The 26,898-nt window shown below is 41.2% G+C and overlaps 1 protein-coding gene across 2 annotated transcripts in view; it reads left to right on the top strand.

Moving 5' to 3' along the window:
* Positions 1 to 26,898, top strand: part of LOC124116990 — a 44,720-nt gene that overhangs the window by 14,630 nt on the left and 3,192 nt on the right. For both annotated transcript variants that reach the window (XM_046478654.2, XM_048401691.1), the window contains exons 2-4: positions 18,263 to 18,519; positions 20,886 to 21,152; positions 23,784 to 24,229. In XM_046478654.2, coding sequence (XP_046334610.2) covers positions 18,279 to 18,519; positions 20,886 to 21,152; positions 23,784 to 24,205 — 930 coding nt within the window. In that variant the 5' untranslated portion in view covers positions 18,263 to 18,278 and the 3' untranslated portion in view covers positions 24,206 to 24,229. The remainder of the gene's footprint in view (positions 1 to 18,262; positions 18,520 to 20,885; positions 21,153 to 23,783; positions 24,230 to 26,898) is intronic.

A 26,898-nucleotide genomic window follows, 5' to 3' on the forward strand; every position in this document is an offset into this window, starting at 1 on the left:
TCATTTTCATTCTCCATACAACAGCCATATATAACAGCCAAATAGTTGGACGTTTAACTTTCAGTTTGATCACACAATTTGTTTTAAGGCCAACCTGACTATCATGGCCTCGGCAAATGGTTTGATGTCTACACAGTTTGACGTCTATTCGATCTGTGAATCTATCTGATCAGTACCATCATCGGACCTAGTGGTAGAGCGTCCGCCCGGAGAGCGGAAGGTCCGGGGTTCAATCCCCGGCCGCGTCATACCAAAAGACGTTAAAAGATGGTACTTGTTGTTACCCTGTCTGGCGCTCGGCATTAAGGGGCTAAAAAACAAGGACTGGTCGGCTCGGAGTCAGTATACTGTGTCTGAGTGGGGTATTCATGTTAAACTACGGCACGGTATCTCAGTGGGCTGGCACTAAAAATTCGGCAGCAGTCCGGACTAGTACAGGCAGCATCACACACACGTGCATGCACGTCGTTATGTAAGTGCAATAATCTTAGACTCGACGTTTAACCCAATTTCACCTCACTTCATCTCTTAATGTAACATTAGTTGTGTCTTATTGCATACCTCCCCTTTTCGCGAACAATGATTTTCACTAAGACAAAATTGTTATGGATGAGCAACTTCTTTATTACAATTGGGCGACGTTTCGGTGTAGATACCCATACCCATCAATCACTGTACATCAACCCTATCTCTTGTATAAACTTGTTTATCATAACTACCTATCAATCAGTGTACATCAACCTTATCTGTTATATAAACATCTATCTATTGTTATGTATATATATCTTGCTCATACCTAGTTTGTACATCATTTGCTTGATAACGGTGTTAGAATCTACACCGAAACGTCGCCCAATTGTAATAAAGAAGTTGCTCTTCCATAACAATTTTGTCTTAGTTGCCATTCCAACTTCTAAATGCCACTCAAAGAAGTTACTGATTTTTAGTGATCCATTTATATAATTTTCATCACTTTTTGGAACCTATTTGGCAAAAAATTGACGTTTTGAATTTAATAGAAAATGTGTCATACAAATTCTTTTTTTTTTGTCTGATTATGTAAAGCACGTACTCAACTTTTAACATGCAGTGTTAGAAGCCAAAAGGCATGATCAAAACGGCCCGTTGCACAACCCTCCCAACCTTTAATCTATCTACAAACCGTATCGTGATTCCGCAACGTCTGGTCACTTTGTAGATCGTCAGGGAATTTTCATCTCGCGTAAAACCATTACCCCGTGTTTGTTCACTACTCACAATGATGTAAAAGTTTGTGCCCCTAAATTCCTTCTTTGCTGGCATTTAGGTTAGGGCTTAGTAACATCAACACAGAGATTGAGACGGTGACAAACTTGTAATCACTGGCCACTGGTCAGTTGGTCATCAGACGGGACGTTATGGGATATAGGGTCAGGCATTGCCTCTTTTCAGGTAGGTTACACTGTATTATATATCAAAAATTATGTTATGGTTTCTCGAGAGGAATTATTCATGGTGCCCGCAATGTTGTCTATGTCATTTAGGTTTTTAAAAGCTATACGTTAATGGATGGACAAAATACTAGTGAAAGTAGCAGCAATACATATACATTCAACATACGATAAACCTTCGTTAACTTCTGGGTAACATCGAAGATATGTCGAGTTATGCGTAGTTCGAGATATGCGGAGTGCCGATGTAAGATCTGACTGTCATGACGTTATATCGGCATAAGATTTATATAAACCTAATGGAAATCGAGTTCGAATTAAACAGTAAGCATTCGATACAAACTGCCGGGCAAAAGAAAGTATACATGTCAAAATTGAATTTGAACAAAAATTACAAACGTTATTAGAACGTGACTAGGCAGAAGCCAGTAGCTAAAACACTGCAAACTTAAGGTTCAAAACACAACTATGATACCCGCATCAAATACATCACCATAGAAAAACTATAACTTGTTTGTTTCATTTTAAGCATGGGTGTATACTTTCCTTTGCCTGACAGTGCATTTAAAGACAGAGCTGTAATGCTGGAAGAAGAGACCTAAGGTGTACATCAATATGGAGGTTATTTTTTAACTGTAGTTATTTAGAAGGTTCGTGATCTTAAAATAACGGGGGCACGGGTGGCCCAGTCGTCTAAAGCGCCGCGATTTGCTGTGCAGAGTTGCGTCCCTTGGGCACGCCAGAAACCTATGATTGTGGATTCGAATCCCGGTTCGCCCCGATTATGTTTCTAGGTTTGTCTGCACCATACCCGTGCTCGTGGGTTTCACCGAACTGGTAAACGTCTGAGACCTGCATCACTTCGGGCTTTCCTCCCACATTAAGCTGACACGCCGTGATATAACTGGAATACTGTTAAAAGCGGCGTTAAACCCAACTCACTCACTCACTCTTAAAATAACTCAACTGGAACAGTAAATAGAAAACGTCAACACCAGAGAATAACCAGTCGCGATTATCAGCCGAAAAAGATTCCATATGGCGTAAAAGGCACAGCAGTAATAAAATTTTATAGATAGATCACTGAAAATAAGTGAAGCCACCAGGTGTTCGCGAAAAGGGTAATCATGTCCCGCTCTAATAGTAGCACCAGTCACTCACGCAATTTGCAATAAAAAGTAAATGTTTGTTTACCGCCCCAAAGCCACATCAGCAATACCCCATCCTTACGACGGCGGTGTGTTAACAATCGAGGCCGGATCAGGCAATTCATGAATAGCGAGTCTGGTCCAGACATTCCAGTGACAGAATGGCGCGGTTTCTGTTCAAGCGTGAAATCACGGCTATCTTTGATTTCAAGATATGTTTTGGTACTTTGAAAAAGCGTATAAGTGTTTATTCATGTAAATTTATATTTTTTTTCAATACTTCCTTCCAATACATCGATCCCAATTGCGTGTATCGAATGTTCATGATGTAAATCACTGGGTTGTCTGGTCCAGACTCGATTATTTACAGACCGCCGTCATATAGCTGGAATATTGCTGAGTGCGGCGTAAAACAAAAAACCAAATCCTTCCAATAAATTGCATAAAGTATGCCTAGCACAGACAAGCACTGTGTTTATGCTTCCAGTTAAAATCAAATCGATACAACAAAGTAATGTCAACTCTGTTCACAGGGTCTTGAAGTACAGCTATACACATAAATAATTCCCCCCCAGGATTTATTTTTTTCAAGCGTTGTTAAGCTTCAATAGCCCTAAACTGTCGAGCAAATAGGAATACCAGCACTGTACATATGATCATGAACAAACGGTATCCCTGCATTGAATGCAATGCAATACGTGTCTGTTCGCAATGCCAACACTTGCATTATTTGAAAACAATAATTTGTTTGTGAAGGTGATAGGCATGTTCTACCAACGTCGGCATGCACTATATGCACAGCTGCAGAGGGACAGAAGATTTCACGTATGCTTGTTTCATTTGCAGACTTTTTCTTTGAGACCTCTGCTGTCAAATGACTTTGATCTGCCCGTTTAATCTGTTCCACTTACAAATTTCAAGAGCAAACTGCAAGTGGAAAGAATGCCTACGATTGTTCGCGTCAATTATTTCTCACTCAATCTAAACATGAACACATTTAAGCTTTTTTTGCTTGAATTATGGAGTTTGAATATAGATTAATCCATATATCAATTAAGACTTTCCTGAAAAACGATATGTAAAAAAAATTATAATATGTTGTTGTTATCTGCAAATAGTGGAAAGATCATCTACATACCTGAGCCCTTGCTCAACTCCAAAGGCTTTGGTTATATTTGGGTACATCAATCTGTCGATAACGTTCTTACATTTATTTCAGAATTTACATTTTAAATAAAGTCCTTAGGACAAAACTGGCACGACGTCCTCCAAAACAGTTATAAAACACATATGTAGCGTTCTTACACCTAAATTCAGGGCTGACACATACATTCTATATATAGCGGGGCAGTTCACAAGGGGGGACCCAATTATCTAGTAAGTCAGTTAAAGCCAGTTAGGGGTAATAGCTTGGTTTGCATTCGTTCGGTTCTTTGTGTCTGTGCATTACATAAGCGCGGATTTATTTCATAATTTACATTTCGATTAAAGTCCTTAGGACAAAACTGGCACGACGTCCTCCAAAACAGTTATAAAACGCATACGTATTGTTTGTATAAAAGGGCATTTGGTCTAGAAATGTATCTAAATGTAATAAATATCTTAAAGTTTAGAAACAGTCTTACAAAACTAAGAGATATTTCCTATCAGTTAAGTATTGAAACCGGACGATACTGCAAACAACAAAGATGTGAGAGAGTATGTTTACTGTGTAACAAATTGTTTATGGAAGATGATCACCATTTCATCCTTGTTTGTGATGAGCAGCAATCCATCAGGAACTGTACATGTTATAAACCATCAAAATTCTGTGTCAATAGTTTTTTAAATATATTTAAAACGCTCATGTCCAGTAAAAATAAATACACTTTAAAGAACCCAGTAACGTGTGTATTTTAGTCCACAGAACTAACAGAGATGTAATAGAACAAAATAACACGTGCATGTACGTGTGTGTGTTTGTGTGGCTGCTTGTACTAGTCCGGACTGATGCCGAATTATAGTGCTAGCTCACTGAGATACCATGCCGCAGTTTAACATCAATACCCCACTCAGACACAGTATCCTGACTCCGAGCCGACAAGTACTTGTTTTCGCCCCTTAATGCCGAGCGCCAGACAGGTTAACAACAAGTACCATCTTTTAACGTCTTTTGGTATGACACGGCCGGGGATCGAACCCCGGACCTTCCGCTCTCCCGGCGGACGCTCTACCACTAGACTACGGAGCAATAAAGATTGATGTCTTGTGTGATCAGGATTATGCCAAACAGGTTCTGAAGCTTTAGTGACCTATAGTGACCGAGGAAAATCCCTTTTTTGACGTATACCACATGTTCAAGTGTGTTTGGGTTGAACACCTTACCTTGCGTGTGTTTATGACGGGTGCCAACAGTTAGGCAGGAAGCGCCCTCTATCCCGAGAACTCCTTTTATCATCACTATTTGATAGTGATTCCTAAACACGCACTCATGATATAGTTGGAGTTGTACACTGGACTGATTACAGCAGAATTTCTTCGAACACCTGGGCCCGCTTGCACAAAGCGATCTTAGCGCTAAGACTATCGTAAGCCTATGTTAAAGTATGGGAGTTACGATCATGTTAGCGCTAAGATCGCTTTGTGCAAGCGGGCCCTGGTGTCATCACTGATTTTCCGTGATCTGTTCATATAATTGTCAACACTTTTTAGCCATTTACGCCCAATGGAATCTGTATCAGCGGATAATCGAGACTGGTTGTTTTCTGGCGTTGACGTTTAATATTTTTGATTACGGAAAGGGGTTTGTCGGCTTTATTGTGTGTTTTAGACATGTGGAACAGCAACACGACATACGTCTTCACAGCTTCTCACCGTTTGAGATATGTTAAGCAACATTGACACATGAGGGCACATAGTCTGAAGCAACTGTTCATCTGTTAAAATGTCAGTTAATTAAGTGAGTATCGGCTTATGTTGGTGTTCAAAATGAATGGCAGTGCCCCGTCACGATACCTTTTTTTAGAAGCTGAACTTTGCAAGTTCATTTTGAGTCTCTTTAAAGTTCGGTTATGTTCGGATGTAGCGTTCTTACACCTAAATTCAGGGGTGACGCATACATTCTATATATAGCGGGGCAGTTCACAAGGGGGGACGCAATTATCTAGTAAGTCAATAAAAGCCAGTTAGGGGTAATAGCTTGGTTTGCATTCGTTCGGTTCTTTGTGTCTGTGCATTGTATAAGCAAGGGATACACGTGTTCGTGTGTGCGTGCGTGCGAACTAATGCCGATTTTATAGTGCTAGACTACTGAGATACCATGCTGCAGTTTAACATGAATACCCCACCCAGACACAGTATACTGACTCCGAGCCTACGAGTTCTTATTTTATCCCCGTAATGCCAATTGCCAAGCAGGGTAACAAAAAGTACCTTACTTTAGTATGACGCGACCAGAGGATCGAACAACTGACGCCCTATCCACTACACCACAGAGGCAGTCCCTTTGAAAAGACAAATACCAAACTGCTAACTGCTATTTTCCCCAAACATAGTGCCAAATGAAATTTTTTTGTATAGAGGGGGTGGGGGTGAATAACCCCTTCTCCCACCTGGTACCCCTATGTATTACTTTCAAAAGAGACCCGTCAAGATTCCGGGGTAGAATAGGTCTTCAGCAACCCATACTTGCCGTAAAAGGTGACTATGCTTGTCGTAAAAGGCGACTAACGAGATCGGGTGGTCAGGCTCGCTGACTTGGTTGAAACATGTCATCGATCCCAATTGCGTGGATCGATGCTCATGATGTCAATCACTGGATTGTCTGGTCCAGACTCGATTATTTATGACCGCCGTCATATAGCTGGAATATTTCTGAGTGCGGCGTTAAACAACAAACAAACAAACAAACAAACAAACAACTTTCAAAAGAAAAACAAACTGTGCCAACTAAATGTATCATACTTCATGATCATTATCGTACTTAGTCTTAAGCGTAAAAGGCGACTATGCTTGTCGTGGGAGGGGACTAACGGGATCGGGTAGTCAAGCTTGCTGAAAAGGTATTACGTCTTGTTGCATTAACACTCTTCTGATAAAGATGGATGTTCCAGACATAGGTCTTTTTAACTCCACAAACTCAACAAATACAAGTTTTTGTTTCCATGTGTCCCCTTATAGAATATTGACCTTGCAGGTGGTGTTTGAATAAACTGCATTTAAACTTCTTACGACCTCGCGTGTCTTCGTGTGATATTATTATCAGTATGAGACCCGTGAAGATCCGGGGTAGAATAGGTCTTCAGCAACCCATGCTTGTAGTAAGAGGCGAATATGCTTGTCGTTAGAGACGACGGGATCGCGTGGTCAGGCTTGCTGACTTGGTTGATGCATGTCATGGTATCCCAGTTGCGATGTCAATCCCTGGATTGTCTGGTCCAGAGTTTTTACAGATCCCCGTCATATTGCTGGAATATGGCTGAGTGCGGCATTAAACACCAGACAAACAAATTTAGTCTTAAGTGATAAATAGAGTTATCCGAATTCGAGTTAACGTTTTTCTGTATCAACAGCATCATGTATATGGTATCTCTCGTCAGTGCTACAACCCCTTTGTTTAATATTGAAAATCGGAAACGCTGCAATAACGAGGTTCCGCTGTATATATAGGTAATTGTCTCTTTATACCGCATAACCTTTATCACCCACTTCCCAAAGAAGTAAGTACTTTGTCAAGCCGCAATCACAATTAACAATGCATCCAGGGGATGGTCAACAACACCAATTACCCTATTGACCACAGCCTGTCCCAGTAGCCTCATCCTAGTGTCATCCTCTTGTCTAGGTCAGAGCAATACGTCCACGAGATGAATCAAATGCTGAGGTAAGTCTACTGTCCACTACCCCGGTGACCACTCACAACGTCACCTCGTGCAAATATTGACCAAAGCTTCACTCTGCTCGGCTGCTGTTGTACTGGCATTGTCCCAACAGATGCAAGAAACACTGGCTTTAATGTTAGAGGAAACTGAGATATATTTGAGTTGTCATTGTGTGGGTCGCGTCATTATTTCCCTCCAGTGTGTACACGGCTTATTGCTTTGTGATAATGTCACGACAATCCGATGTACCTTTGAAGACTGACGAATCTTACACAAAGTATGGTGAATATTTATAGCCTACCTGAATACACTCTTTGCAATCGAAACCTTTTTGAGGACAACGGCTTTGTTGTTGATTTATTACTAATTGGCGGATAAAGAACGTATTTAATATTGACAAGGGGTGCGTCCGTTCGAATGAAAGATGGTTTTCTTGGAAGACTGGAGTGTAAACTATTCTTCATTTATCATCCAAAACTGGCTCCCACAGGAGATATCGCTTGGATGAGATCAAGCGATATCTACACTGTAGATATCGCTGCAATGAAATTACATCACAATGCTTTGCAGACCATTGTGACGTCACTGGTTACCATGACGTCACAATCAAATGACATCACTAATAGCTCTGCTACTGAAGCTGTTAGCAGTACCTTTTACACTGAACACACTGCTAATTATTGTCTACAAATTGAAAAAGTTGGAAGAATGATGTTGGATGATAAATAAAATCTCACCCTCGTGTCTTTTGACATCAAATATATCAACACTCGTTGATAAAAGTGGCAAAAATCCTCGGCAAGCCTCGGAATTTTTCCACTTTTATCAACTCGTGTTGATATATTTGATATCAAAAGACACTTGGGTGAGATTCTCTATTTATATATTCTGTATTTTGAGTGACGAAAGACGAAAAAACGTGCACGCCATCCGGACAACACAAAACGCCATCACCTTATCCAATTAAGACATCTCGTATGGCGAGCTACACTGTAAAATATTTTTTAGAATGTTAACACAAACAAATACATATAAACTGTCAATGCCAGAGAATACTGAATGTTGTTATCCGACAAAAGAGACCTAGATTCCAACGGGGGTAAAAGGCACACCAGAGGTGAAAATTATATAAATGGATCACTTTTCATGTTTCATTTTCATTTTTATGCTGACTCAGATAATATTACATTTAGTTATCGCCAGTTAAACATACAGTTTGAGACTTGATTTGAAGGAGTACATGCTGTTGATAACAATAGAACAGCAGGAGGCGACTTTCAATAGACTTTGCGGACTGGGTCTCAGTACTTGCGAACGCTGTATCTACTGGGCTAACTCAAGGTTGGTTCGTTGGTTTGTTGTTTAACGCCGCACTCAGCAATATTCCAGGTATGTGACGGCGGTCTGTAAATAATCGAGTGTGGACCAGACAATCCAGTGATTGACACCATGAGCATCTATCCACGCAATTGGAATACGATGACATGAATCAACCAAGTCTGCGAGCCTGACCACCCGATCTCGTTAGTCGCCTTTCACGACAAGCATAGTCGTCTTTTACGGCAAGCATGGGTTGCTGAAGACCTATTCTACCCCGGATCTTCACGGGCTGCTAACTCAAGGATTCAGCGTTTATGAGTAAATATATTCATGAAATGTTTTCGTAGTTTAAATTTTTTTTCAAATTTTTTATCATGTGTAATTGAATATTTTCGGATTTGTTGAATCGGAGAAAGAGTTTGACAACATAGCAAATTCTTTACTGTTCAGTATACGCTTGAAGATCCGGGTTAGAATACGTCTTCAACCACGCTTGTCGTAAGAGCCGACTAATGGGATCGGGTGGTCAAGCTCGCTGACTTGGTTGATGCATGTCATCGTATCCCAAACGCGTAGGTCGATGCTAATGATGTCAATCACTGGACCGTCTGGTCAACATTATTTACAGACCGGGGCCCTATAGCAGGAATATTTCGGCGTTAAACAACAAACAGACGAACTGTTCATGTTTTAAATACCACATATCGTAAGAAAGATAGACCTAACAGTTACATTTTTGTCTTCTTTGACAAACATTGTACCGTTTAATGTGGATTAATTATATTGTATTTAAGGGATCGTTTAAAATCAATATTTTTTTACCATCGCTATGTGTCAATTGGGAGAAGTAATGATCTCATCGTCCCGTTAAGGTTTAAGAAACGATATGTAAATGTACGTTAGAAGAAGATGAGGATGAATACGTGCAAACAGTTGCTCTGTCAGACCTTGGCCAGGATAATATTGACATCTGGTGCTTTGAAGTGGCCATTTGTGGTACAGGACACATTTATGTAAACACATGCTGAACTTGGCGGAGGAATATTTGACTAATTCGTCTGTAAACATTATGAATATATTTTTGTGAATGATTATGTATATTGAAGGGTGTTGTATCTTGGCGTGGAATTCAAACAATGTAGAAATTGTTTATGGTTCAACCTTAGTTGAACACAGGAAGGTGTGGGGATGTCAGTTTGGGCGTCTTGGTGTAAGTTGTTCACATATATTATAGCGAAATACGGTAGAAGAATGTGGTTCTGGAGAAACCAGGTTGTTCGAGTTATCCGTTGTTCGAGACAAACGAAACACCGATATTCTATAGCGCCGATCTGATTTACTATATGTCATAGCGCTGATCTAATTTATCATAGACCATAGCGCTGATCTGATATATCATAGACCGTAGCGCCGATCTGATATACCATAGACCATAACGCCGATCTGATGTACCATAGACCATAGCACTGATCGGATATACCATAGACCATAACGCCGATCTGATATACCATGGACCATAGCGCCGATCTGATATACCACAGACCATAGCGCCGATCTGATATACAATAGACCATAGCACCGATCTGATATATCATAGACCAAAGCGCCGATCTGATATACCATAGATCATAGCGCCGATCTGATATACGATAGACCATAACGCCGATCTGATATATCATAGACCATAGCGCCGATCTGATATACCACAGACCATAGCGCCGATCTGATATACCATAGACCATAGCACCGATCTGATATATCATAGACCAAAGCGCCGATCTGATATACCATAGATCATAGCGCCGATCTGATGCACGATAGACCATACGCCGATAGGATATATCAAGGACCATAGCGACGATCTCATATACTATAGATTATAGCGCCGATCTTATATACCACAGACCATATATAGTGCCGATCTGATATACTGATATTTTGCCACCGAGAGGGCGGGAGCTGATATGATTTGTTTTTGTTGTTGTTTAACGCCACACTCAGCAAATATTCCAACTCTATGACGGCGGTTTGTAAAATCTAGTCTGACAGCAGAGTGACAGACAGCCCAGTGATTGATATCATGAGCATCGATCTACGCAATTGGATACGATGGCATGCATCAACCGAGTCAGCAAAACTGACCACGCGATCCCGTTAGTCGCCTCTTACGACAAGCAAAGTCGCCTTTTACGGCAAGCATCGGTTGCTGAAGACCTATTCTAACCCGGATCTTAACGGTTCGGAACTGATATGCGTGATAGGTACATACTAGTTTGTGAATATCTTGTCGTTTTTACGTTCAGTTTCGAATCACCAATCGATGATATACGTTGGATTTGTTTTGCTTACTGCCATGATCTTGCTCCAAACTAATATGCAGCCTTTCTCAGCCACACCGAATACATTTTCCATTTCATGTGTCTCCAACGGAGCAAGGTTGACATGATGCGGTGGTCATGGGTTCGAATTCTCGATTCGCTCCGTTTATGATCCTTGCTGACCCGTGAAGACTAGTGAAGGTCTAGTGGTAGAGCGTCCGCCCGGAGAGCGGAAGGTCCGGGGTTCGATCCCCGACCGCGTCATGCCAAAAGACGTTAAAAGATGGTACTTGTTGCTACCCTGTCTGGCCCTCGGCATTAAGGGGCTAAAACAAGGACTGGTCGGCTCGGAGTCAGTATACTGTGTCTGAGTGGGGTATTCATGTTCAACTCCGGCATGGTATCTCAGTGAGCTAGCACTATAAGTCAGCCCGGACTAGTACAAGCAGCCACACAAACACACACACGTACATGCACGTCACTATATAAGTGCAATAATCTTGGACGCGACGTTAAACTCCACCTCACCTCACCGGATTCGAATAGGACCGTCGTCATATAGCTGGAATATTGCTGAGTGTGGCGAAACAACAGACAAACAAACACAAATGATCATTGCTTTTCCAGCACCTTTAACGTTAATTACACCGCACTGATAACGTCAACGGCATGCATGACCTTCCTCCGACATTACGCTGACACGCCGTCATATGCCAAGTGTACTCACTTTGTGACAATTGGATGAACACAATCAGTAACATTTTCACTTTTCCCCATTACTGACAAAGCACACCAGTGTCTACTCTATATTACAAAACTACCAGAATACTACTATTTCAAAGTACACCAAAAGCGACCCGTCAATCTACTCTTATTGCAATCACATTATCTGGCCCAAATGTCATCCAGACAGCAATCCCCGTTACTCATTGTCCCCACAGCTGCTTGCCATTTTAACCCGTGATTGGATATTCTGCAAATGAAGAGCGCACGATTGTATTGGAGTCGTTGAACAAAGCGATCTTGGCGCTGACGCCAACGTAGCCTTTGCCTCATAGACGTTAACGTCGACGTAGAACGTCATTGGGATGGATGTTACGTTTTCTTTTGCCATAGATGCTTTCCGCGTTACGATCTGAATAAAATACAGATTGACCTTGTGCAGAAACCTTGTCATATATAGACGAAATTAGCCACACATATATTACATATGCACAGGACACATTATAGAAATTATTCATCAGTTTTGTCTGGTTATTGTTTGGCGTCGTACAGCGTCCAACGGTTCCTTGTAATTGACGGTTTTGACCACATAACTTGAGGCGAGTTTAAGGCAATTTTAGTTGCATAAAGCCTTCAGGGACTTATCAATATACTAAACTGCTGGGCAAAAAGAAAGTATACACTTGCAACTTGGATTTGACCAAAAAATTACAAACGTTATAAAAAAGTAACTGGGTTGAAAACAGTCGCCGAAGCACTGCAAACTGAGGATGTAACATAGAATTGCGATACCCGTATCAAATACACCATCCTTGAATAGCCATTTCTTTTTTGTTTCATTTTCAGCCAGTATCAAACATTTGTATATACGTTCTTTTGCATGACATTTTAGACTATCGCTGTCGTCTATCGATGTCCTTACAAAACGTTCCACATCTATTTAGGTGGATCTTTTTATGAGAATATCCGGGTATCCACTTACCAATCCAGTTTTGTCAATTCCGGATTTTTCTTACTTGTTTTTTGCTACAGTGAAAACAAGTTTTAGATGTGTCTTATCTATAATATCTTCTAACATTGTTTCTGAGAGAAAATCTCAAATAACGTGTCAGATATCACTGAACAATCGTTTTTAAGTCTATTTTTCTTCAGCTTCTGTTTTTCATGTTTTGATAGGTGAGGTGAGGTGAGGTGAGGTGAGGTGAGGTGAAATTGGGTTTAACGTCGCGTCCAAGATTATTGCACTTATATAGCGACGTGCATGCACGTGTATGTGTGTGTGTGGCTGTTTGTACTAGTCCGGACTGATGCCGATTTATAGTGCTAGCTCACTGAGATACCATGCCGCAGTTTAACATGAATACCCCACTCAGACATAGTATACTGACTCCGAGCCGACCAGTCCTTATTTTAGCCCCTTAATGCCGAGCGCCAGACAGGGTAACAACAAGTACAATCTTTTAACGTCTTTTTGTATGACGCGGCCCGGGATCGAACCCTGGACCTTCCGCTCTCCGGGCGGACGCTCTACCACAAGACCACGGAGGCGGTCTTCATGTTTTGATAATTACAAGTTTCATGCGGCATTGATACCCATGTAATGTACGTAAATTATATGTTAGGTATGTAATATACATGACATATTTACAAAATATATAAGCTGAGAAACTATTTCCAAAACCAGAAGTAATATCTGCTGAAATCATTGTACGATGACGACGGAAACAGATCGTAAGTCAAAAGAGGGAATTTAATCGGACATCATGTTGGACACTGATGTGTTAAATTTGGAAATGTCCTTAACATATCTACCACAAACTATTTGAAAGCTTTACTAAGATCTGTGAATGTGTGTAACCCTGATCAAACAAGAGATGGGCAAGAGTCCTACGACGTTATTTGAAATCTTGGTACAAAGAGCATGCTCCATTACACCTCAAAATGTGTGTAATGTTGACGTCAAAGGTTGTCTGGAGTATTGCTCGATATAAACGGATGTTGACTCTGGGAAAGTTGCAGTCATCCCGTTGTCATCACTCTTGTCATCCCTCTTGTCATACAACCTGGATAGGTTGTTGTTTCTTATGATTATGGAAATGATTTTGTCGTTTCTATTTATTAAACGAAATAGCATAAGTACTTTATATTTTTTGAAAAAAAAGTACAAAACACTTTCCATATTCAAAAGAAATCTCTTTCAAAAGCAGATTGTACGAAAATGGGTTTATAAATCTCTCTCAAATAGTAATGATACCAGGTGTACCATCGGTGGCACCGTCAGAAACACATGCAAAGGCAAGACAATTGTTCACCTGAAAAACAAGGGAACTTATAGTACAATAGCAAACAGCATCGGACATAATCTTTTGTCACTGATGCGTCAAATTTGGAAGTGTCCTCCACATATCTACCATAACACCTTTTGAAAGCTTTACTGCAGCTGAGGTCTTGAATGTTGTAACCTTGATCAAACAAGGAATGTTTGCTGTATATGTCAATATTAAAAGACAGTTGCACGTACAATCATTACATGTTTAATGACATATATTCCTTACATTTCACTTGTTTTGTCCTTGGGGCGGTCGGGTAGCCTAGTGGTTAAAGCGTTCGCTCGTCACGCCGAAGACCCGGGTTCGATTCCCGACATGGGTAAAATGTGTGAAACCCATTTCTGGTGTCCCCCGCCGTGATATTGCTGGAATATTGTTAAAGCGGCGTAAAACCATACTCACTCACTATTTTGTCCTTACCTTTCTGTACGGTTCCACAAACTCCTATCGCATTGTAGTCAAGCTAGCTGTGTTATATATGCATTATTTGACAAGTCAGCGTTCAATTCTTTACCCATGCTGAAACATTGACATCCTGAACCTTTGACAAAACATTCAAGCTTTCTATTCAAACAGACTAATAAGTCTGACCTACTAATCTCTCAGGTTGCACTTCGCCAATTAAAGTCAACTCCACGGTTAATAAAATCTCAAATTCTCACGTTCGCGGTAAAGCTGCAAATATGCCTAGCGTATTTTTGACATCAGACCTGGTAATTGGTGACCTCGAATTTAACCTGGGTAGGGGTTACATTGACAGTTGTCGTCAAGAAACTTGCATATTTCAGGAGGACCCGCGAACCCATGCGCAAATACAAGGTTGAACTTTCTCCTCTTTTTTACATCGTTTTAAATGAATGAACTGTATTGCCAGTTAGACAAGAAGAACATCACACAGCCGAGACAGTTTGCTCCCGGGGTGAGGTAGAAAGAGTCTACTTGTGTTCTATGATAACGTTAGCTTATTTTTACAGAGCTAATGTTTATATATGGGAACATTGCGGCAGAATTCGTGAAAATATGCTGGGGAAGGTATTTGATTCTTTGAGAAAGGTGTGGAACAATAATATATTTAAACGTTATGGTGGCGTGTATGTGTTCAAGTATTAAGTACTTTTTTATGATGAAGATGCTTAAGAGGTACAACAATGGACGATGTAATAAGGAGATTGGGAACACCGATTGTTTTGGTGTTACATGAATAATTTGTTTGTTTGGGTTGTTCTTTCTCAACGGAAGATAGCATTAACAGAGGTCATCATTTAATGTCAATTTATGATTAGATCATATTTTGTAAGATATTAAACATGAAATAAAAAAATCTATATGATGTTGTACGCGAAAAGTGAACATCATTTTTATGTGGCTTTTATTATTGTTTCCCAGAGAAGACCCCCTGATTGGCTTCACCCTTTAAACCGATTTGATTGATTTAAATAGGGTGTTCGGTGTGACGAGCAACGCTTGAACCACTGTGCTACCTATAACCATATAAGTTGTACGTGGAAACGTATACGTATTTAATTCAGGAAAACTACCAACTGTAGCCAAGGGTGATTAAGTCGTAAAGCACTGAACAGAGTTTAGTTTCTTAGGCGTGCCAGGATCCAAAGACCCCGTGGGTTCGAATCCCGATATTATGATTTTTGGTTATCCAACATCGTTCCCGTGTTCGCGAGTTTCGCAAGAGTGGTAAAGGACAACAGACTGTTTTGTTTTTTACCAAGACGTGATATTGCAGAAATACTGGAGGGGTGTCTCTAAATGTAATTGTGTAAAATAACACGTCAGTGCCTTAGGGGTATTAATTTCCGTTTCTCATGAAACGTACATGGTATCTCCTCACGTCAAACGGTAAATTTAAAATGTCAATGCCAGAGAATAACCAGTCTTGATTATCCACCGAACCAGATTCCAATGGGCGTTAAAGGCAAAATATCTATGAAAATTGTATAAATGAGATCAGTGATGACACCGGGGGTTCGTGAAAGCGTAACCATGCCTTGCCCCACGGGTAGAACCCGTCACCCACCCCGACTAATCCGAACTCTACCGAGAAATGATAGGTTCTACAATGTTCCTGATCAACGGATCACGTGTACGTGACCATTTGTGTGTACAGTTGAACATCGAAATCTGAAGTCTGAAGCATAATCATCTTTTTCAAAAATCTATGGGGACAAAATAATTTTTTCGATAAAATTCAAGCCACCCCTCCCAACAAAAAAATGTCGGTTACTAATTAGTCTGTTGTTTGTTATTAGCATTGTGCAAGAAGTGCGCATTTTGTATTGCAATAACAAGTTGTTTATGCTCAGTTTTATGGCGATTGTACAAGTGTCCTGTCCACTTTAAACTTCCACTGCCGGAATACCTACATGATTTATGGGGGATTTTAATATACTCTTACCTACTCGGCAGGGTCGTTATTGATTTCATTTCCGACTTTGTCACTGAGTGTGTCGGGTAGGCGAAGAAATGACGTGTGTTGTTTTGCACTGTTCAACCCATTCTGAATAACCCCGTAAAATTCAAACCAACATGAACTTTACCTGAGCCTGTATTTGAGTTACATCACGGCGTGTCAGCTTAATGTTGGAGGAAAGCCCGTGATGCAGGTATTATCTGTTTGTATGTAGAGAGCAACCACATTCATCATTACATCATGGTCTACACATCACCTGAATAATGCTGATGCGACTCATATAACACACTCGCCCACTAGGTCCGCCTCCGTGGTCAGCGGGGTGGATGTTCTTCCCGGAAAATGGAATGTCGACGGTTTGATTCCCGGCCGCGTCATACCAAATGACGTTAAAAGATGGTACTTGTTGTTGCCCTACCTGGCGCTCGCCATTAATGGGCTTAAACAAGGACTGGTCGGCTCGGAGTCTGTATATTGGGGTATTCATGTTAAGCTGCGGCATGGTATCTCAGTGGGGGCGGTGGGGTAGCCTAGTGGTCAAAGCGTTCGCTCGTCACGCCGAAGGCCCGGGTTCGATTCCCCAGATGGGTACAATGTGTGAAGTCCATTTCTGGTGTCCCCAGCCGTGGTATTGCTGGAATATTGCTAAAAGCGGCGTAAAACAATACTCACTCACTCACTGGTATCTCAGTGGGCTAGCACTATAAAATTGGTATAAACCAGGTCAACTACAATCACTCATAAGCACATGAGTGAAATATTATTGACGCTAACCCTCTCTGTCTCTCTCTCTCTCTCTCTGTCTCTCTCTCTCCAAACAAAATACTTGCGCTTGACTTTTATCATCGGTATTCCGTTCATGAGAATACTGGGCCAACATCAAATAGTCCGCCAATTAGTAAACACGCACCACAGATAAAGACACAGACAAACAAAACACTTCAAAGTATGTAGGCCTGCAAGAAATAAGAAAGCACATTTGTTAAAAAAAACAGGAGCAAATTTTCAATAAAACTGAGAGTGTTGACAGAGGTCTTCAAGTGTTTCTCTTCCCCGTCTTGACACCCTTTAGTAGAGAGAAATACCCTCTTAATTTTCGCTCCACGTCTCAAAGTCGAATAGAGAAACTAAAGGGTCAGCTTTGTCCGCCACCCTGTGTCAATACTGGCAACAGGTAGAGCCATTTAAATCCACAGGCACCATGCTCGTAGAACACCGCTTTAACGTCGGGGTGTCGCGTGGCTTAGTTTTGTTATAACTTGGGAAGGAGACCGCAGGGTTCTTACATCAAGATTATGCCCTGCTTCATTTTTTAAATGGGTGTTTGATATGTAAACATGTGTATTTCTGATACAACTGTTGAAGGTCGCTTAAAACGAGGATCTATGGTTTTTATGAACAAGCTAAAATTTGTCTGCCTGTGTTTGACTCGGATTATGTCCAGTTTGTTGACAGATTTGCGCCTTTCTTGCGAAAGATCCATCCAGAAGTGGGATGGCTTATTTCGTCACGTGACGTCACAATCGTCGTGAAATGGGAATTGTATCCGGCTATCCGACTATATAAGACATGGGTTATTCGCCATGGAGTAATCTGTTCAGAAGGCGGTAACTTCAACAAGTCTCTCCCAAATCGGACTTTAGCGAAACGAACTTTCGCCAACGGAGCATACTTATAAGCGATTTACAATTACGGATTTTTAATTCCAGACATTACTTATCAAGAATGATGCAGACGTTGTTACTGCTGCTGTCGATAGCGACGATTGCATGGACACAGGAACAGTTTGCGCCATACTGCCGGACCCCTTTCCAGTGGATTCGACACCCGACTGACTGTGCCCGGTTCTGGCGGTGCGTGTGGAGTCGGCCGGTGGAGATGCCACCTTGTCACGCCGGCACCATCCTCTCCGCCAAACTCAACGTCTGCGTCTACATCGGCAGCATTTGGGACGACTGCGGCAGTAGTGAGTACAACACCCTTCTGTCACACGTACAGTGGCAATAATGATGATGATGATGATGATGATGATGATGATGATGATGATGGTGGTGGTGGTAGTGGTGGTGGTGGTGGTGATGATGATGATGATGATGATGATGATGATGATGATGATGATGATGATATGCCACACTAAGTGGACATAACGGATCAGTGCATCCACATTAATTATCAGCTTGCTAGGGTCAGTCCACTGATATTTTACAACATGCATTGTATTTTGTAAGTTCTTCCACCAAACGTTAATTGTGGATTTCGAACACTGATATAGCAAGAGCTATAAATATAGAGCAGATAAATACTTTGATCCACAAATACAAACATGAACATATCCACGTGTGACTTAGTACTAAAACTTTCGAAAACTTGATAATATCGAAGTTTCTACTGTAACGTCAATATTGCTTAACTTAGATATGCTAAATTATCACTGAACTAAATCGTTCACATTGACTTGATCACTGGAATTTAGATGCATATCCTTTGACAGATGATTGAACGATGGACATATACATTGCACATACACTAAAACTACAGACGTCAGAATTATCACTCAACTGCAGACGTAGACATTAAATAATCATTGAACAATATAAACAAATTGAATTATCACTCACTCACTCACTCACTCGCAGGCGTTTAGTTATCACGTAATTATAGACGTAGACATTGAATTATCACTATCAATGTGGACAAACGTTCGAAAGAACATTTACGGTATATTTAGAAACTCCAAGTAAAGAATGAGAACGTTTTTTTCACAAATAAAAAGAAAAGATAAACACCATGACACGTTGACCTGTATGTTAACGACAGTGAAAATAGTTATATTAATAATTATTACTATAGATGCTTTGGGGCATTTGACACAATCATGAAAAAGGAAACAGTATGGATAAATCTTTGCAGGTGTTCTTTTTTCACAATTGTATGCAGACGCATATGTTATGAATCTAAAAGTCTACACTCGTCTCCAATATATGACTACATACACTCTGTGTCCCACCGTTTAGCGCCGACAGGACGAAATCGTTAAATTACATGACAATAGGAAAATGTACAACTTACGTTATATGATACAATCCGGAAAAAACGTAAACAATGTGGCGGTTAGAATGTGCACAATCCCTGGTGTCATTGTCGGCTCGCAAATATTGGCAAAACCCATACGCCCGTGTCAACCCTGTCCAAACACGCACCACGTGTCCCAGTGTGACATATATACGGGGGGCAGTTTATTTCATTAAATTTCCCGAGATATTTGCCAATTTGCCTGGGCTCACTGAGAGTAATCGTTTGTTTTAAGATTTGGTCTTCTTTTTGATATACCATTTATTTAAGCTGTGCATTAAATTTACCATTTAGTTACCATTGTGTTTTATTATTTCCTTATCATTTGTTTTACCATTTGTTTTACTATTTGTTTGGTTTAACTATTTGTTCCAATATACTTGTGTTATACTAGTATAATAGTTATACCAGTTGTGTTACTATTTGAGAAATCCTAATTTACCATTCGATTCTATTTGGGTGTTGTTTTTTTAAAACAGTTGAATTTATTAGAGTTCAAATTTAGATAATATTGGTAAGTGCGGTCACCAATATCGATTTCCAGATTTTGTTTATATATTGATAGGAACAAATAGGGGAACGGATATATAGGAAAGTCTGTATCACCATAGAAACCAGAAATCTGGAGAAAAGGTGATGATATTGGTGACATATTTTGTTGATATGGACATATCATTAGTAAACAGAATTCTTCTAGCTTTCTATGTTCCCTCATTTGTTTCCATCAGTATATACAGTGAAACCCTTTTTAGTCAAGTCCACGGAACATCTAGATTATGTCGAATTATCCGTACTTCGATACAAGCGAAATGTAGATATCGACATGTCGATGACAGTACCAATAAATGCTCTGTTGTGACCTCAACGTTACACGTTAAACGATATATCGAGATAACAAAGTTCAAGATAACGAGGGGGCACGGGTGGCCCAGTCGTCTAAGGCGCCGCGATTCGCTGTGCAGAGTTCCGTCCCTTGGCTACGTCAGAAACCTATGATTGTGGGTTCGAATCCTGGTTCGCCCCGGTTACGTTTCTAAGTTTGTCAGCACCATACCCGTGCTCGTGGGTTTCACCAAAGTGGTAAACGTCTGAGACCTGCATCACTTCGGGCTTTCCTCCCACATTAAGCTGACACGCCGTGATATAACTGGAATACTGTTAAAAGCGGCGATAAACCCAACTGACTCACTCAAGATAACGAGGTTCCCATGACTCTCACTATGAAAGGACAATGACTCTAATCACTGCATCCCACCTCAGGTACACCAACGGTCGGCGTGACGGAGACGCCCGCACCACCCCCGCTTACCCCCGAGGACCGCTGTGCCCGAGGGGAGACGGTCTTCCCCCACCCAGATCACTGTCAGCTGTACTACAACTGCAGCCGTGTGTACACCCAGGTGCCACGCTACTTTAAGCAGTATTTACAGGAGTGCCCCTACCCCCAGGTGTTTGACGTGGGGTCGGGAGCCTGTCGGGACTTCCAGTTGGTCAACTGTGGCACGAGGGACGAGACTATCAATGCTTGTAAGTATATGTTTAATATCACCAATATATCAGTGACAAAATGAGGATTAGTCGTTACATCGTCAGTTTTCTTATGACATGAGGGGGCACGGGTGGCCCAGTCGTCTAAGGCGCCGCGATTCGCTGTGCAGAATTGCGTCCCTTGGCACGCCAGAAACCTATGAGTGTGTGTTCGAATCGCGGTTCGCCCCGATTATGTTTCTAGGTTTGTCAGCACCATACCCGTGCTCGTGGGTTTCACCGAAGTGGTAAACGTCTGAGACCTGCATGACTTCGGGCTTTCCTCCCACATTAAGCTGACACGCCGTGATATTACTGGAATACTGTTAAAAGCGGCGTTAAACCCAACTCACTCACTCACTCACTCTTATGACATGAGGCGGTATGTTACCGAAGTCAAATTAAAGGAGAATTTTCAAAGATACTTAGATAAATTGCTGTTGTGTGTTGTCATTAATATGGAAACATACGCTTACACATTACATATGTTGACAAAGTAAACTATGGTTATAACTAACTCAAAGGGACTACTTATTTTAGTTCGTTATAACCGTAGTTCGTTGTAAGCATATATACAGCATATATATAACACATAGACGGGACTACAAAATAAGTTCGTTATATCGGTCAGTTCGTTATAAGCGTGTTCGTTATAACCGTAGTTTACTGTATATCTTTCAACATTTCTGGAAACATTTAAATAGTTCATGGTTAATGCAGAGAGATCAGTTTTACTGCAATAGAATAATAAAACTTCTTCGAGAATATTGCAAAAGTGAAATAGACTTACGGTCAAAAGAACGTATACTGAGATTGTTTTTTATTTAATTGAAAATTGAAAGAACGTCTGTTAAAATTTATTATGTCTATTTCACCATCATTCATACCTGCAGTTTGCAAAATGTAATCTGTGGCTGGGTAATTTTGTGTAAAAATTAATTGGTTCAATGAACCCCACTGGGGTAAGAAATAAATTTGCAACCACACGACCCCTACGCAAAGGAATTTTATTGATTAGATAATATGTCTAATATACTCATCATCAGTCTCCATCGTACAATTCCGACTACAGTACTCACTAAAAGTTAATTCCCCTAACACGCGTTGAGAACGCGTGTAACACGCATGTGACATGGATGCTCAACGGGTTGCACACGGGTTGAGCCTCCGTTGAACACGCGTGTGCAACGGGTGTGCAGCGCGTTGCAACCGTAACACGGGGCCGGGTTTCAGTTGAAGTTGGCAAATATATCAAATGAATAGTGGTATATCAAAACGGTGAGATGTGCTTATGTATGTCATAAGCAAGTGTTTATGAATCACTATCGAAGCGTGATAATACCAGGCCTTCGCCAAAAGGTGAGCGATTCTCCTTGACATCTCATATTTTACATTTGCTGTTTTGCAATCTCCAACCTCTCACAGATGACTGGTATACTGTATTCATCACAGCAATATTAACTGCATCTTACATTGACCTTATTTATTCCAATGTTAATACTTAAACGACATGTATTGTCAACTGTCTGCATATATGTTTGTGGGAAGGGCAATATATGTTTGTCGGGTAGCCTGGTGGTTAAAGCGTTCGCTCGTCACGCCGAAGACCAGGGTTCCATTCTCGACATGGGTACAATGTGTGAAGCCCATTTCTGGTGTCCCCTCGCCGTGATATTGCTGGAATATTGCTAAATGCGGCGTAAAACCATACTCACTCACTTTACCGACAGGTTACATGTTAACATCTGGATATGGGCACTTGCAATGCATTATAAATTTACAAATCGTAAATAAATCTTTACACCCAGAGTAGAAAACAAGTTTCTATTGTGTTCGTTGTGTTGTGGATAAATACATATATTTTTGGAGGGAGTTATTGGATTTTCATTGAAATTTTTGTTATTCCTGAAATTACTCGGAAAGGAATAGTTTACATCACCTTTATAACATTCCTGAGTAAAAATTTCCTTATGGAGACGAGTTAAATTGTTTGGCTCAGTGAAAGTTTTGAATCAGTGGTCGTAAGAGGCAACTAACGGGATCGGATGGTCAGGCTCGCTGACATGGTTGATGCATGTCATCGTAGCCTAATTGTGTAGATCGATGTCCATGATGTCAATCACTCGATTGTCTGGTCCAGACATTATCATTTACAGACCGGCGCTATGTAGCTTGAATATTGCTGAGAGCGGCGTTAAAAAACAAACAAATAAACAAAACTAAACTTTGAATCAGTGGACGAATCCACCTTGTCTAAAAAATCCCAGGCCATAAGTGGTCGATCCCAAACTGAGGCCCCGTGAAGGTTCGGGGTAGAATAGGTCTTCAGCAACCCATGCTTGCCCTAAAAGGCGACTATACTTGTCGTAAGAGGCGACTAACGGGATCGGGTGGTCAGGTTCGCTGACTTGGTTGAAGCATGTCGTCGATCCTAATTGGATCGATACTCATGATATCAGTCACTGGATTATCTGGTCCAGACTCGATTATTTACAGACCGCCGTCATATAGCTGGAATATTGCTGAGTGCGGCGTAAAACAACAAACCAACCAACCAATCAACCAACCCAAACTGAGAGTAACAGTGGAAAGAGGCACCAATCCCAACCAATTAACTCTCTTCTCCCTCAGGTGACTACCGTCAGAACTGGTGCCCCGTGTCCCACTGCTCCCCCTGCGGTACCCGCCTCCCGTCCTGTCAAGGCCGTCCCGACGGACCCAACCCCTTCCCTGGGAGGGAGTGGAGCCCCTGGTACATAGAGTGCCGCCAAGGAAGAACCATCACCACCACACAGTGCGAGAAGGACATCAACTTCAGAGTGCCACAGTACTTCAACATCGAGACAAGCCAGTGTATAAACTTGTTCCGCATTCCCCGAGAACGTGGGGGTTTGATGCCATCGTGCGAGGGTCTGTTTGACGGGTCCTACCCGGTGGAGGAGAAGGTACCGGGGGTGAAATTCATCTGCTCCGGGGGTAGGTTACTGAACCTCAGATACTGTCCCGACGGGTCAAGCCCGCGCCCAGAGCCTAGGACGTGTATTTACTCATAGCAAGGAGTCCCGGAGAAATATTTTGTAAGTATGTCTGAATTATTGTATGACTATTTGACTGACTGAGTTGGGTTAAACGCCGCTTTTAACATTATTCCAGTTATATCACGGCGTGTCAGCTTAATGTGGGAGGAAAGCCCAAAGTGATGCAGGTCTAAGACGTTTACCACTTCGGTGAAACCCCCGAGCACGGGTATGGTGCTGACCAACCTAGAAACATAATTGGGGCGAACCGGGATTCGAACCCACAATCATAGGTTTCTGGCGTGCCCAAGGGACGCAACTCTGCACAGCAAATCGCGGCGCCTTAGACGACTGGGCCACCCGTGCCCCCGTATGACTATTTGAAGCGTTACGACCTGAACTGAACTTTAATTACATACAAGGCTACAAGCTTCTTGGGGTTAAGAAAAAACATATTTACAATACAAGACCGGTATAGCCTAGGGTTACAGCAGATTCCCAGCTTGTCAGAGGCGGCTAATTGGTCTGAGTGTTCTGGAGCAGGTACTTGTTTCATGGCTGTTGTTTTTTCGAGCCAAACAATTATTTACAAGCTCACGCGATAAAGCTTGAACGTTGCTGACGGGGACGGTTAAAAATGTGTTGTAAATTCAATGTAAATTTTCTTGTTTAAGTCCTCTTGACGTGTAGTCACACACGTCTTGTCTAAGGCTGCCGCGGGGTGGTCTAGTTGTTAAAGTGTTCGCTCGTCGCGCCGAGGACCCGGTTCGATTCCCCGCATGAGAACAATGTGTGAAGCCAATTTCTGGTGTTCCCGCTGGATAGTGCTGGTATATTGCTGAAATACGGCGTAAAACGATACTCACTCACTCCTCGGCTGCCTGGTGGAGATAATGTACCACTGATTACTGACTGCTATAAACACGAATGCAAAGTGCACGGGTACTACATTCCCCTTTAAACAAGGGGTATTCTGGATGAAAACGAAACAAATTATGATGATCAATGTTTTTTTCATTTCTTACGTGTATTGAAACTATCGACAGTTAAATTGGATCAATGTCATATTAAGTATGGATATGTTATCTTTCTTCGTTCTGTTTTAATCCCGTTATGGGCAACAGCGATGAATCGATAGTTTGATTAACCGTTACACCACTAAACGTGAATAATGCATTAGGATAGGAGATTTGAATTGGTTTGAAATGTACACATAATGATTGTTCATTACATTGAAGTGACAACCCTTTGGAGCCTTTTGAACGAAAGTCACTATTAAATTTTACAAATACCAGTGAATTAACACACTACGTTTTGAAATCTGAATGTAAGACGACAAAAACGCAGTGAGTATTCTACATCCTACCATTCATTCAATTCCGATTTGTCCGAGGTTTCAAACCACAATAATCATTTCTGATTGAAACAGATGATTTGAAGGCCGCTGTGCTTTCTGTTCAATTAACCGCCGTATGCTATCCCTAAGTCCCCATCATTGTTAATCAACGTAATTGTTCATGGAAAGAACAAACTTCTGATATAACGAACTGATTGTGAGGGTTCATTATAGCCGATACACCCGGAGCTGAATGCACGTATGCCTTTAGAAATACAATAAACTACGCTTATAAACAACTCAAAGCGACCACTAATTAGTTCGTTATAACCGTAGTCGTTATAAGCATATATACAGCAAATGGCCGGGATAAAAAAATAAGTTCGTTATATCCGTCAGTTCGTTATAAGCGTGTTCGTAATAAACGTAGTTTAATGTATCTGGTATCTCTGTGGATATTCACGAATGCAAATGTCAACTGTGTGACCTGTTTGAGGGGGTGGCAATTTGAACTTCAAACATTGGGTCTACAAGATATTTGCGAAATGCCTGTCGAATGATACATAGAGTTGTACTGTCCCCCGTGAGTAAACTTAAAACCGGTTAGCTCACATGCAATTGATTGTATTGAAAATAACCGTTAATTCGAGGTGGGGTGAGGTGAAATCTGGTTTAACGTCGCTTTCAAGTTTATTTCACTTATATAGCTTGAGTTGCTTCTTGTTCTGGTCCGAAAGAGAATAAATTATAATCAATCGCGTACTTTTATACAAGATGAAAGAGGGGTGGTATTTTATATAAAAAAATATTCAGGGCTATCTATCCCTTTGAACCTAATAGTGTGAATTCTTGCGAAGGTTGCGTAGCTGCGACCACAGGTAAGTGCCAAGGTAGAATACACCCAGACATGTGCACTGATCGCGGTCAGGTGTGGCAGGTAACATGTCGTATTCATCACGACAAAACAAAGGTAATCTTATTTTAATCACGTTTAACTACACTTTACATAAGAATTTGAAACGGGAGAAGATGAAAAAGACCTCAAATGAGAAGAATTTCGAATTAAACAAGCCACCTATCCTTTAAAAAACGTGATTTGACGTTTTCCAATATGGCTCCCGAATTCGTACCGCCAAGTACCGATTTACCCCGAGACATTTTAAAAAGGATTACATAGGTACGGAATCGGTTAACTGTCTCACGCGATTACTACAAATATCAACCCGATATTAAGATTGTACAATACCTGTGACGCTCTATGAACCAGCGGAAGATACAAATCATCTAAAACAACAGGCCCGCGTGTTGTTGACGCTCGGATTACACGTTAAGCCCGTGCACGGCTTCTCTAAGCTGGAGCCATTGGCTTCACAGACGGGGGTAAGAGAGGCAG

Source organism: Haliotis rufescens, unplaced genomic scaffold (genome assembly GCF_023055435.1).
Source record: "Haliotis rufescens isolate VD_foot unplaced genomic scaffold, xgHalRufe1.0.p SCAF_23, whole genome shotgun sequence".
Classification (NCBI taxonomy): domain Eukaryota; kingdom Metazoa; phylum Mollusca; class Gastropoda; order Lepetellida; family Haliotidae; genus Haliotis; species Haliotis rufescens.